This window comes from Hemiscyllium ocellatum, chromosome 2 (genome assembly GCF_020745735.1).
Source record: "Hemiscyllium ocellatum isolate sHemOce1 chromosome 2, sHemOce1.pat.X.cur, whole genome shotgun sequence".
Classification (NCBI taxonomy): Eukaryota; Metazoa; Chordata; class Chondrichthyes; order Orectolobiformes; family Hemiscylliidae; genus Hemiscyllium; species Hemiscyllium ocellatum.
Window position 1 is genome coordinate 9,354,795 of NC_083402.1, and position 13,693 is coordinate 9,368,487.

Consider the following 13,693-nt stretch of genomic DNA (forward strand, 5'->3'; position numbering starts at 1 on the left):
GTTGGAGAGGCATGTAGGAAGGGAATTCTGGGGCTTTGTGGCACAGACAACTGGAGGCTCAAATGATAGAACAATTTGAATTGTGGATACTTGAGAGACCAAAATTAGAGTACAGGGGTTACAGGGCTAACAGGGGTAGAAGGAGCAAAGATTCAAAAAACATGGCTGAGATGTTGCCAGAACAGGAACCAATGCAGATCAACAGGTACACAGGTGATGGGTGAATGAATGGTTCTCTGTGAATCTTCGAATAAGTTTTGTCCCTAGCAGTTGTACTGCTATCATTCAGGGTAAGTGGTTGCGTGCAGTGGGATCATTGTCTGTCTGAGTTAACACTTGACACAAACTGTAACTTTGAAAAGAAACAGAATTGGCTAAGTACTTAAAAAGGAGATGATTTCAGCGCAATGGGGAAAGACCGAGTCTAAATGGTTACCTTTTTTAAAGAGATGGCACAGTTTTAATTGTGTGAATAGCCTCCTTTTACACAACGATGGTGCAGTGGAAGTATCCATGGTTAATGATGCTTCTCCTTTCTGTCTGTAGCTTGCTGCACCGTGTTATAATTTGCAGTTTAAACAAGGCACATTTAATCTTTTAGTAGCATACAGAATTCTTTCTTGCAATGAACTCAGATGACCCCTGCTTGTACATCTCAGACTGCTGGACAGATTGTAATACTGAGTTAAAAGGGATTACTTTGAGCTAAAGAAGAAGAAAATCACCTTATACAGCCTGCAGCCTGTTGCGTTTTGGTTAAGCGTGAGGTTTAATGACGGGTCTTAAAGCTGAAAATGGAATTTCACAGCACTGTGCCTCAGAAAAACTAGTCAGCCCCTGCCAGTGGTATTTATTTCCTTTAACTCCATGCTGCTGTGATGAGGGGTGAACATCACATTCCCAACACACTGGTGGGCCAGGGTAAGCACAAATTCAACATCAACAAACCTAACTGGCATTTGTATAGCCTTTCAGATAATAAAACATGGTAGAGGCTTGTCGCTGAGCAGAATTAAAGAGGAATAATTTCAAAGCTTGGCTCTGCCGGGTACCTTTCGAAACACAAATATTTAATAATAGAGGACATTAGAGAGTCTTAACGTGCCTCACTCCCCGATACCACTGTTGGGCAAATCCCTGCATGCCTTGTGCAGATTCCCCACTCCGTCCCTGATTGGAGTACACGTCACAGGACTACCCTGTGAGAGCTATTACAGACACCAAACACACAAACATTAAGATATGTTTTTGATCGAAGAGGCAGATTTTAGGATCCTTTGAAGAAAATTTGCTACGGGGTTTCTCATGTGACAGAGAGTGGATGGGCCTTGCTCCAGCATCTCATCGAGGTGGCAGTGCACCGATCCTTCAGTATGGCACCAGTATCAGTCGAGGTGATCCACACAGATGCAGGGAGTGGACAGTGGGAATAATATAACTCTTACAATGGACCAAATGGCCTCCTATTCTGCGATAAGATTTTGAGAGACCTGAATCTGCATGTGGCATGTAGAGATTTGCCCAGTGAAATCAGGGAGTGAGGCGTTGAGCTGCATGCCAAGTCATGGCTGACATGTTAGAAGGGTGCAAAGTTAACCATTTCCGGTCAATGTGAGATAACCCCTGCACGTCTTGGATTTTGGGAAATTGGTGACTGCTCAGTTCATCTCCTTGGCCTTTAGCAGTGAGTGATAGGAAGCTGGAGCACCAGTAGGCCATTTGGCCCTTTGAACCTGCTGTGCTATTCAACATGATCATGGCTGATCCTCTATCTCAATGCCATATTCCCGTTTACTCCCCGTACTTCCTGATGCCTTCAAAATCTTGAATGTATTTAGTGAGTTGGCCTCCACAGCCTTTTGTGATTGAGAATTCCACCGGTTCAATGCCCTTTAAGTGAAGCATTTTGTTCCTCATCTGAGTCCTAAATGGATTACCCTGTATCCAGAACTGTACCCCCTGGTTCTCAACTCCTCTTCTCATACAGCAGTCCTTCCATCGCTGGTATCAGCCCCGTGAACCTTTGCCGCACTCCCTGAAATGGTAGGTGTATCCTTTTTTTGATAGAGACACCAAAGCTGTACACAATACTCCAGATACAGTCTCACCAATGTCTTGTATAACTGCAGTAAGATTTCTGAACTCATATCTTCTTGCAATGAAAGCCAATTTGCCTTCCTCATTGTTTGCTACAGCTGCCCGACCACTTTCATTTGTTGGTGGATAAGGATACCCAGATCCTTTCCTACACTCACACTCCCAATATTATCACTGTTTAAATAATACTCTTCCTTTATGTTTTTCACACCTAGTCGTATAACTTCACATTGAGTGATAAATGCATCTGTAATAGGATTGCCCACTCATTTAACTTGTCTAAATCACCTCAAAGCCTCCTTGCATTCTCCTCACATCTCACAATCCCACCCAATTTTGTTTTAACAAAGAACAAAAAAAACAGAACATTTACGGCCCAGGAACAGGCCCTTCAGCCCTCCAAGCCTGAGCCGATCCAAATGTACTATCTAAACCTGTCGGTCAATTTCGAAGCATCTGTATCCCTCTGCTCATGCATTTGTCCAAATGCATCTTAAAATGAATCCACCATGCCGGCCTCTACCACCTCTGCTAGCAACATGTTCCAAACGCCCACCACCCTGTCTGTGAAGTACTTGCCGCGTGTATCCCCCTTAAACTTTACACCTCTCACCTTGAGAGTGTGACCTTTCATTACTGAATCCTTCACCCTGGGAAAAAAGCTGGTCTCTATCCACCCTGTCTATACCCTTCAGGATTTTGTAAATCTCAATCAGGTCCCCCCTCAATCTCCTTTCCTCTAATGAAAATAAACCTAACCTACCCAACCTCTCTTCATAGCTAGCACCTTCCATACCAGGCAACATCCTTGTAAACCTTCTCTGCACCCTCTCCAAAGTGTCCACATCCTTTGGTAATGTGGCAACCAGAACTGAACACAGTATTCTAAATGCAGTAGAACCAATGTCTTGTACAATTTTAACATGACTTGTCAGCTCTTATACTCAATACCCCGTCCAATGACGGCAAGCATAGTAGATGTCTTCTTGACCACTCTATCCACCCTGGCAGCAACCTTCAGGGTACAATGGACCTGCACTCCCAGATCTCTCTGCCCATCAACTTTTCCCAAGGCTCTTCCGTTCATTGTATAATTCGCTCTAGATTTAGACTTGCCTAAATGCATCACCTCACATCTGTCTGGATTGAAATCCATCTGCCACTTTTCCACTCAACTCTCCAGTCTATCTATATCGTCCTGTATTCTTTGACAGTTCCTAATGCTTTCTGCTATTCCACCAATCTTCGTGTCATCTGCAAACTTGCTGATCATACCAACAGTGCCCACTTCCAGATCATTTATGTATATCACAAACAACAGTGGCCCCAGCACTGACCCCTGTGGAACACCACTGGTCACCTTTCTCCATTTCGAGAAACTCCCTTCAACCACTACTGCCTCCTGCTGTTAAACCAATTTTTTATCCACGTAGCTAGAACGCCCTGCACACCATGTGATTTCACTTTCTCCATTAGTCTTCCATGGGGAACCTTATCAAACGCCTTACTAAAATCTACAGCCCTTCCTTCATCTATCAACTAGGTCACTTCCTCAAAGAACTCAATAGAGTTGGTAAGGCACGATCTCCCCCCCACAAAACCATGTTGCCTATCACTGATAAGCCCATTCTTTTCTAAATATAAATAGATCCTATCCCTCAGTACCTTCTCCAGCAACTTTCCCACCACTGACATCAGGCTCACTGGTATGTGGTTACCTAGAATATCCCTACTACTCTTCTTGTACAAGGGGACAACATGAGCAACCCTCCAGTCCTCCAGCATCTCACCTGTGTTTAAGGATGCCACAACTATTTCAGGGCAACCATATAAGGATGTCAGGGCCCCAGCTATTTCCGCTTTCACCTCCCTCAGCAACCTGGGATAGATCCCATCTGGTCCTGGGTATGTGTCCACCTTAATAGCGTACCCAACACATCTTCCCTGCTTATATCAAATGTCATAGTCAGTCATGTACAGCATGGAAACAGACCCTTTGGTCCAACCTGTCCATGCCGACCAGATGTCCCAACCCAATCTAGTCCCATCTGCCAGCACCCAGCCCATATCCCTCCAAACCCTTCCTATTCATATACCCATCCAAATGCCTCTTAAATATTGCAATTGGACCAGCCTTCACCACATCCTCTGGCAACTCATTCCATACACGTACCACCCTGTGTGTGAAAAAGTTGCCCCTTAGGTCTCTTTAAATCTTTCCCCCCTCACCCTAAATCTTTGCCCCCTAGTTCTGAACTGCCCGACTCAGGGAAAAGACTTTGTCTATTTATTCTATCCACGCCCCTCAAATTTTATAAACCTCTGTAAGGTCACCCCTCAGCCTCCATTGCTCCAGGGAAAACAGCCCCAACCTGTACAGCCTTTCCCTATAGCTCAAATCCTCCAAACCTGGCAACATCCTTGTAAATCTTTTCTGAACCCTTTCAAGTTTCACAACATCTTTCCGATAGGAAGGAGACCAGAATTGCACGCAGTATTCCAACAGTGGCCTAACCAGTGTCCTGTACAGCTGCAACATGACCTCCCAACTCCTGTACTCAATACTCTGACCAATAAAGGAAAGCATACCAAACGCCTTCTTCATTATCTCTAATCTCAATTTTCATCATGTCCCTCTCCTCAGTAAGCACTGATGCAAAGTAATCATTCAAAATCTCACCCATTCTCTCAGGTTCGATACACAACCTTCCTTCTTTATCCTTTAGTGGACCAATCTTTTCTCTAGTTACCCTTGTTTCTCTTGCTTCTTATATAAGAATAAAATGCTTTGGAATTCTCCTTAATTCTGCTTAAAGCTATTTCATGACCCCTTTTTGCCCGCTTGATTCCTCGTTTAAGACTTGTCACACTCTTCCGATATTCTTCCAGGGCCTGTTCTGTCCTTAGCTGCAGAGACCTTATGTACGCTTCCCTTTTCCTCTTGGCTAGCCTTACAATTTCTCCTGTCATCCATGGTTCACGAATCTTGCCCTTCCTATCCTTTGCCTTCAATGGGATATGCCTATCCTGCACTATCTTTGAAAGCCTCCCACTTCTCAAATGTGGACTACCCTTCAATCCGCATTTCCGAGCTCCTGCCTAATTTTGATATAATGAGCCTTGGCTCAGTTTAGTATTCTTCCCTTAGGACCACTCTCTTCTTTATCTGCGAGTATTCTAAAACTTACAGAATTGTGTCACTGTTCCAAAAGAAATCCCCCACTACAACTTCTACTACCTGTCCTGGCTCGTTCCCCAGTACCAGGTCCAACATGGCCCCTTCCCTCATCGGACCATTGACATACCGTTCTAGAAAACTCTCCTGGACGCTTCTTACAAATTCTACCCAACAAACTTGGAAATGTTGCGTTTGGTTTCCTCACCAAGATTATTAGGTAAAAACAATGACTGCAGATGCTGGAAACCAGATTCTGGATTAGAGTGGTGCTGGAAAAGCACAGCAGTTCAGGCAGCATCTGAGGAGCAGGAAAATTGACGTTTCGGGCAAAAGCCTTTCATCAAGAATACAGGCAGAGTGACTGAAGGGTGGAGAGATAAATGAGAGGAGGGTGGGAGTGGGGAGAAAGTAGCAAAGAGTACAATTGGTGGATGGGGGTGGGATGAAGGCGATAGGTCAGAAAGGAGGATGGAGTGGATAGGTGGAAAAGAAGATAGGCAGGTAGGACAAGTCATGGGTACAGTGCTGAGCTGGAAGTTTGGAACTGGGGTGAGGTGGGAGAAGGGGAAGTGAGGAAACTTGTGAAGTTCACATTGACGTCCTGGGGTTGAAGTGTTCCGAGGCGGAAGATGAGACGATCTTCCTCCAGGGGTCGGGTGGTGAGGGAGTGGCAGTGAAGGAGGCCCAGAATCTCCATGTCCTTGGCTGAGTGGGAGGGAAGAGTTGAAACGTTGGGCCACAGGGCGGTGTGGTGGATTGGTGCGGGTGTCCCAGAGATGTTCCCTAAAGCGCTCTGCTAGGAGGCGTCCAGTCTCCCCAATGAAGAGGAGACTGCATTGGGAGCAACTGATATAATAAATGATATTGGTGGATGTGCAGGTAAAACTTTGATGCATATGGAAGGCTCCGAAGTAAGCGTGAGCGCAGGTTTTGCAATTCCTGCGGTGGCAGGGGAAGTGCCAGGATGGGAGGGTGGGTTGTTGGGGTGGGGGGGGGAGCGTGGACCTGACCAGGTAGTCACAGAGGGAACAGTCTTTGTGGAAGGCAGAAAAAGGGGTGGGGAGGAAGGTATATCCCTGGTGGTGGGGTCCGTTTGGAGGTGGCGGAAATGTCGGCAGATGATTTGGTTTATGCGAAGGTTGGTAGGGTGGAAGGTGAGCGCCAGGGGGTTACGGTTGGAGGGGTGGGGTCTGAGGGCAGATGTGCGGGATGTGGACGAGATGCATTGGAGGGCATCTTTAACCACGTGGGACGGGAAATTGCAGTCTCTAAAGAAGAAAGAGGCCATCTGGGGTGTTCGGTGGTGTAACTGGTCCTCCTAGGAGCAGATACGGCAGAGGCGGAGGAATTGGGATTACGGGATTGCATTTTTGCAGGAGGTAGGGTGGGAAAAGATGTAATCCAGGTAGCTGTGGGAGTCGGTGGGTTTGTAAAAAAATGCCAGTGTCAAGTCGGTCATCCACCTCCCTCTTCACTGTCCAAAACTTCAAACACATCTTCCATGTGAGACAACGGTTGACTTGTACATCTTCAAATCTAGACTACTTTATCCACTGCTCACACCCCTCTATGTCCAATACACTATCTTGCTTTCACATTTCTGTCAACAGCCTGTTGCAGTACTTCAATGAAGCTTAATGCAAGCTGGAGAAAGTGGCTCACTTTCAACCTTCAGGGCACAACATTGAGCCTAACAACCTCAGACCATGAATATTGTCCACCATTTTGATATTCCCCAACCCCTACCAACTTGCTTTCATTGTTTTGCTATCTATTCTACCATTAACATGGAATCTATGTTGCTCCACTACAACTGTAACCAATTCCTTTGCCTTTTGTTCTGCAACCCTTGATTTCCAAAATGTCCCTCATCCTCTACCCTTCTCATGTTCCATTTGCTCAGCCTACCTATCTCTACTGTATAAACCCATTCTGAAGAATATCATATTGGACTCAAATTGCAAACTCGGTTTATCTCCTCTCCAGAGCTCATAAGACACAGAAGCAAGTAGGCCATTCAGCCCAACTGCCAATCAATGAGATGAGATTATGGTTGATCTGATAACTCAACTCCACAATACTGCTTTTTCCCCCACAATCCTCAATTCCCCTACTGATGAAAAATTAGTGTATCTCAGCCTTGAAGGTACAGTCTTGACAGCCCTCGGCACTAACGAGTTCTCTCTGAGGGTAGTGAAGCTGTGGAAAAGAGATTCTTCCTCATCTCCATATTCTGAGATTATGAGCTCCTGTCCTAAACTCTCCCACAAAGGAAAACAACAATCCATATCCACCCTGTCAAATCTCCTAAGGATCTTATAATGTTGCTGTAAGGTCTCCTCACATTCCTCTGTACCCCATTGAGTACAGATCCAATCTACTCAATCTCTCTTCAAAAGAAAATCCCTCTATACCATCAGAGAAGGTTCACTGCACTGGACTGCCGCTAATGCTTTCCTTTGATAAGGGCCCCAAAATAGTTCACAGTATTCCAGGTCTGACTAATGTCTTGTATAGATTAGAGTGGTGCTGGAAAAGCAGGTCAGGCAGCATCAGAGGAGTAGGAAAATCTACGGTTCGGGCAAAAGCCCTTTATCAGCCCTTCATAATGTCTTGTAGTTTTAGCAGACTGGCTGATTTTCTCCAGCATGTTCTATTTCTCTCTGCTAGAGGGGAAAACATCTGAATTGAAACATGGAGATGTTCCCACTTGCAGGCTGTCCAAAAGTGGGAGCATTGGACACAAAACAATTACTAATAAATCCAGAATTTGCTGGAAAAGCTCAGCAGGTCTTGCAGCAACTGTGAAGAAAAATCAACGTTAACATTCCAGGTCTGGTGACCTCTCCTCAGAGCCACCATGAGGAAGAGTCACCAGACTCAAAAAGTTAAACTTTGATTTCTCTTCGCAGATGCTGCCAGGCCTGCTGAGCTTTTCCAGCAAATCCTGTTTTGTTTCTGATTTACAGCAACCTCAGCTCTTTATTTTTCACTAATAAGTCCAATTGGGAATTCAGGAGAAACCTCATCACCAAAGAGTGGGAAGATTTTTAAACTCACCGTTAACTAGAACAGTTGAGGCAAATAATATTGATGCATTTCAGGAAAAGCCAAAGACATAAAAGAAGAAAGGAATAGAAAGATTTGTAATTGACAATGAGATGAATTGAAGGGGTGTGGAAGGAGGCTTGTGCAGGCCCTAAACATCAAGGGAAGCCCAGTGGTTCGTTTCTGTAAAATTTTATGTGTCTCTCAGTAAACAATATAGTTTTATGCGGGGAGTGTCATGAGGTAAGGGTAGGAAATACCTGATTTTTACAATTATTCTCAGTTCAGACAGTTTACTGTTGCCCTTGGCCTCACGGCAGACTCTTGCCCTGACAAACAAACCTGACGTGCTAGTTCCCAGCTCATGCTGAGAGTAGCTTCCACCCAGCCACTAATTCTCTGAGCTCTCAATTTGCTTCCATCAGTGAACATGGATCTGATTAGATTACCCTGGGATCAGGCTGCTCTCACAGCTGCTGCAGGTTTCTAGGGAAATGACTGGATTAGGCATTTTGGGTGAGAGGCGCCAACTCTGGGCCCCAGAATTTTCAACTGCCTGTCGTTAAGACCATACTGCTCTTTGACAATATAACCCTTCAAATGATCCAAACATTTACTCTAGATGTAATATGCATTGGATGAATTCCAGAATTTTGGTTCTGGGCAGCTAAAGATAGGGTCCACATGGTGGAATGATGAAAATCAAGATGCACAATTATCAGCATCAGAAAGGTCTGTAGAATTGCAGAACATTGCAGAGATAGGGAGTAGGGGGAGAATCAGAATTTTAATATGCTGGTGGTGACAGTGACCACTGGGGCTGATAGGTGAGTGGGACTTGGTGCAGGCAAGGACATGGGGTGATGAGATATGGCCAGGTGGAACTACAATCTGTTCGCAATAAGTCGTGCTTGTACTATAGATAGTTCTGAGATTGTACATTCATAAACCTAGGAGGTGGTAACAAAGTGGTAATCCAGAACCTAATCCCCTTCAGGGAAGGTAACTGCTGTCCTTATCTAGTCTGGCCTACAATGTGACTCCAGACCCATAGAAATCGTTGGAAAATCTCAGTAAGTCTGGCAGCATCTGTGGAGAGGTATCAGAGTTAACATTTCAGGTCAAGTGACCTTTCCTCAATTCTGACTTTTGCTTTAGGCCACTCAACCCAAAACATGAACTGATTTCACTCCCTAGATGCTTCCAGACCTGCTGAGCTTTTCCAGCAATTTCTGTTTTTGTTTGATTTTCAGAATCCACAGTTCTTTCGGTTTTAAACAATAAATGCTGGTCTGGCCAGCGATACCCACATCAAATAAAAAGAGGCTCTCAAACTAGGTCTGCTACCTCTCTCCTCAGGAGTTTAATTTCAATTGAGAAACAAAAAAACAACTTAGATTTGCACAACAAAGCCCATTAGTATGTCTTGAACTCACAAAAAAAAAGCTACATACAGACAACCATCAGGTTGAAAATGGAGCCTGTTCACAAGACAATTAGTATGCAAGTTGGAACACAATACAATATAAAATAGCCATTCATAATTCAGGAAACTTTCATATGTCAGATCTTTAAAATCACATCCCTGTATGAGATCACGTTCCTAAGTATGAGCATTTATAAATCAGGAAACTCCTGTAGGTGCAATTTTTGGTGAACAAAGAGAACCTAAAATCTAACTTGAGAAATAATTTCTTATCCATTTGTTTCCCATTCAATTCTAAAAAGAAAAAATGTTTTTGAACATAATATAAGATACCTTCTGACTGTACAGCTATATTTATGCACCTTTGTGCTCCTCACTATTTTTGTTGCCTTTTGTTTTTAGTTGAAGGGCTCAGCATCTTTTAAAAGCCTGGGCCTCAAGTGAGTATTTTCACACCTTGGAGTGGGTGAGGTCTCAGTCACATGTGAATCTTCTGAGCATGTGGATATACTTCCAGCAGGCAAACTGCATCATCATGGGAGGATGGCAGGCTTTTGCCTCAAAAGACTTTTAAATGTAATAGATTGTGAATTCAAATAAGAGCATTTGACCAAATAAGAGCATTAATGAAATTTTATCAGCAGGCACCGAGCTGGCCATGAAGACAATGATGATGACAAGAATTTGGTTTTAGAATACCTGCCACCTAATGGTTAAAGTTTGCAATTACACTGTGACACAAGTGAGGTAAAGGAACAGAATGGGAAATGTTGACATGGTAATTTGTAAAGTTAGAATTGACAGAAAGGTGTGACCAGAAATCATCACAACAGGAATGTGGTTTGTGAACAGCAAGTGTAGTAGAATATTTCTGAATACATAAATGATGTTTCTCTGTTCTGAACGGCTCACAGACAACACCTGTGTTCAGCAGTACCAACTATTTCTTTGTTGACTGTTACCAAAGAAAACAAAGATTGTTTATCAAAGAACACATTTAAAAAAAACATGTCTATATATCTGAGGCATTTTGTAAGGCTGCCTTTTCAAAAGAGGTGACTGAGGAATAGAAAGGCATTTCTTTAGTTTTTTTTTCCTGGGATGTATTTAGCAATTCTGAAGAGTCCATAATGGGCTCAAAAAGCTAACCTTACTTTTCTCGCCATAGGTACTGGAGTAATTCAGCAGCTCTGGTTGTAAGTTCTGTTTTTATTTCAGACCCCCCCAGCATCAGCAGTATTTTGTTTTTCCATTAGGCCTTTGTCAACATTGGTGCTGAGCATGACCCAGAGGTGAGCTTTTGACCTGACAGCCACAAAATCACCAAGAGTCTATTTTCATTACTGTAACTTAGATTACTTTTCCTGTCTCAGCCGATTTGCTGCTGAAACCTTCATTCACATCTTTTATGTACTGGACTCAACGATTTCAATGACTACTGCCCTACCAACTACCCATCATAAACTTGGAACCATCCAAATCTCTGCTAAACATATCTGAACTTGCATAATTTCTGTTCCCCTGTCACTCACTAATTTATTTTGGCTCCCACTGAAATAGCAACTTGACTTAAAATTTTCATCCTTGATTTCAAATCTCTCACCCCTTACTATCTCTATTATCCCCTCCTACTCTACAATCCTCAGAGATGTCTGCCTTACTGGAATTCTGGTCTCTTCAACATCCCTGGTTTTAATCATTTCACTGTTAACAATTGTTTCTTCAGCTCTAGAAATCTCTCTCTACACTTGTCTACCTCACTTCCTTTCTCTTTAATGCTTCTTAAAACCTATCCTTTGATCTAGCTTTTGGTCATCTAACCTCATCTGTCCTAAAGTGGCTTGATGCTATAATTTTCTTGACAAGCACAGTGGGTATCCTATTAAGTTAAAGTCAAAGTCAAAGTCATTCTTATTGATGTTATGATTACTAATCCATTCAAAAGGTAGAATTCAATCAATAAATTCTGTAACTATTCATTTGATAGTCTAGACAATGAACTATGTTTTCAACTACTGCATAGTCTCATCTGCAGATTTCAGCACATTTCCTGTATCCAAACCAGAGACACAGTAGCAGACAATAGCTCATGAAATAGAGACTAATCAGATATATGCAGAGTCCCACATAGGCAGGCAGTATGATCATCAGGTACACACAGACAGATCCTCAGGTACAGTCAGACTACCAAGCACAGACACACTGCTAAGGTCCAGTCACACCTCTCAGGTGTACAGTGTTCCCAAGAGCAGTTACTGCCTCATGTATTTGGCACTGCCTCTCTGTCAACCAATTATCAATCAAGTTCCCAAGTAATATGAGCAACATTCACAGCCACCTACCTTGAACACCTCAGAAAAGAATCCTGACCCAATTTTCTCACAGTGGAAGTCATCAATCCTGGTCAGAGTGGAGACTGCGCTACGCAGCGCTCTGTAGGAAGAGGGGCGGAGATGGCTGCACCCAGGTATCGTACCCAGCACCGGAGCAGAATATGGCCCAGGGTCAGGTATCAATACATCACTGGACAGGTCCAATCTGAGCGCTGATTCTCTCGACATCTCCCCTCCCCCCCACTCCTGAAATCCAATTCACATCTTTCCCAAATCAAAGAATCTCTTAATGATAGGATGAGGAGGACAGAGGGAAGATTTCCAGGATTTATAGGCAGGTCTTCAAACCACCAGAATCAGAGATGGGTCCACATGCAGGTGATTTCAAATTGATCAATCAGAAGTAATCAGCTCTAATTAATAATGCACCACTAGCTTGGATTAGCAATGGAGGAGAAATCAATGATATCTTGACAGTCAATTGATAATATGACAATAAGTAACTTCTGATTTATGAGTCAGTCAGTGATCTGGTTCCAGTGAAGTAATAATCCAGTAACAATCAGTTGGTAATCCAGTTTTGTTAATCCAGAAAGTCAAAATCATTGATGATCAATCAGGAAATAATCAAATCCTGATCTATTGGTAATCTGGCTCCAATGAATGGATAATCCAACAATGATAGGCCGAGAAAATGATAATTCATCAGTTAATAACCAGAGACCAACTTATTGATTATCAGCCAATTCATCAGCATACGACCCCATGTTAGGACCTTGGCAACCCTTTCACCAGACAAGTGTACTTCCCTAGGGAGAAATCCTAAGTAAAACACTAAACCAGTGTTTGAATTACCAAAGGCAATCCCAAACAAACTTTACCCTGATCCCAGTCCTCCTCAAACCCTGCTCCAAGTTTGGTCCTGGTTCCTCTTTCATCCAGTTCTAGGTAAACTGTCAGTTTCCTTTCTGATGCTGCTCCTGGTCTAATCCTGACCTAACTCTGTTTCTGGTCTAATCCTAATTCCCCCTCACACTTTGCTCTTGGTTTAATCTTACTGCTGGTCTCTGACCATGGTTTCCCCTCTGATGTTGCCCCTATTCTAAACCTTCTCCTGGTCTAATCGAATTGCTGGTCTGATCCTGACTTCCTACTCCAGATCCGTTCCCGGTTTCCCTTCCAATCGTGCTCCAGGTTTAAACCTACTCCTGATTTGATCCTGGTCTCCCTGTCATACCACTGCTGATCTAATCCTCGCTTGCTCCCTGATCCAGCTCCGATCCCGATTCCCGTTGGGAATGACGAAGTCGGCGCTACCGCTCCTTTTTCAGGTTTTTTTTGTTTTGTTTTTGCAGCCGCTCCGGGTGTCGGCACCGTTTATATTACAACAGCTGGCAAGCAGCGAGCTCGACCTGGGATCCTGCTCCGGATTGCTGCTGCTCCGGGAGTGATTGCTGGGTTTGCACACACCTCAGTGTGGGTGTTATTCCGGAACGCTGTCTCTCTCTCTCTCCCACACACACTGTGCGCTTGTGTTCTGCTGACACTCCGCGTTCCCATATGTGGAAGGCACGGAGCTTGGGTGGAAGGCGGCGCTGCTGAAATGCCCCC

At 43.9% G+C, this 13,693-nt stretch overlaps 1 protein-coding gene across 1 annotated transcript in view; it reads right to left on the reverse strand.

The window, feature by feature from the left end:
• The window catches only part of LOC132821743 (dual specificity testis-specific protein kinase 1-like), a 131,299-nt gene extending 117,643 nt beyond the window's left edge, over positions 1-13,656 (reverse strand). The window contains exon 1 of the mRNA XM_060834468.1: positions 12,092-13,656. Coding sequence (XP_060690451.1) covers positions 12,092-12,310 — 219 coding nt within the window. The 5' untranslated portion in view covers positions 12,311-13,656. The remainder of the gene's footprint in view (positions 1-12,091) is intronic.
• Between the last annotated feature and the right edge of the window lie 37 nt (positions 13,657-13,693).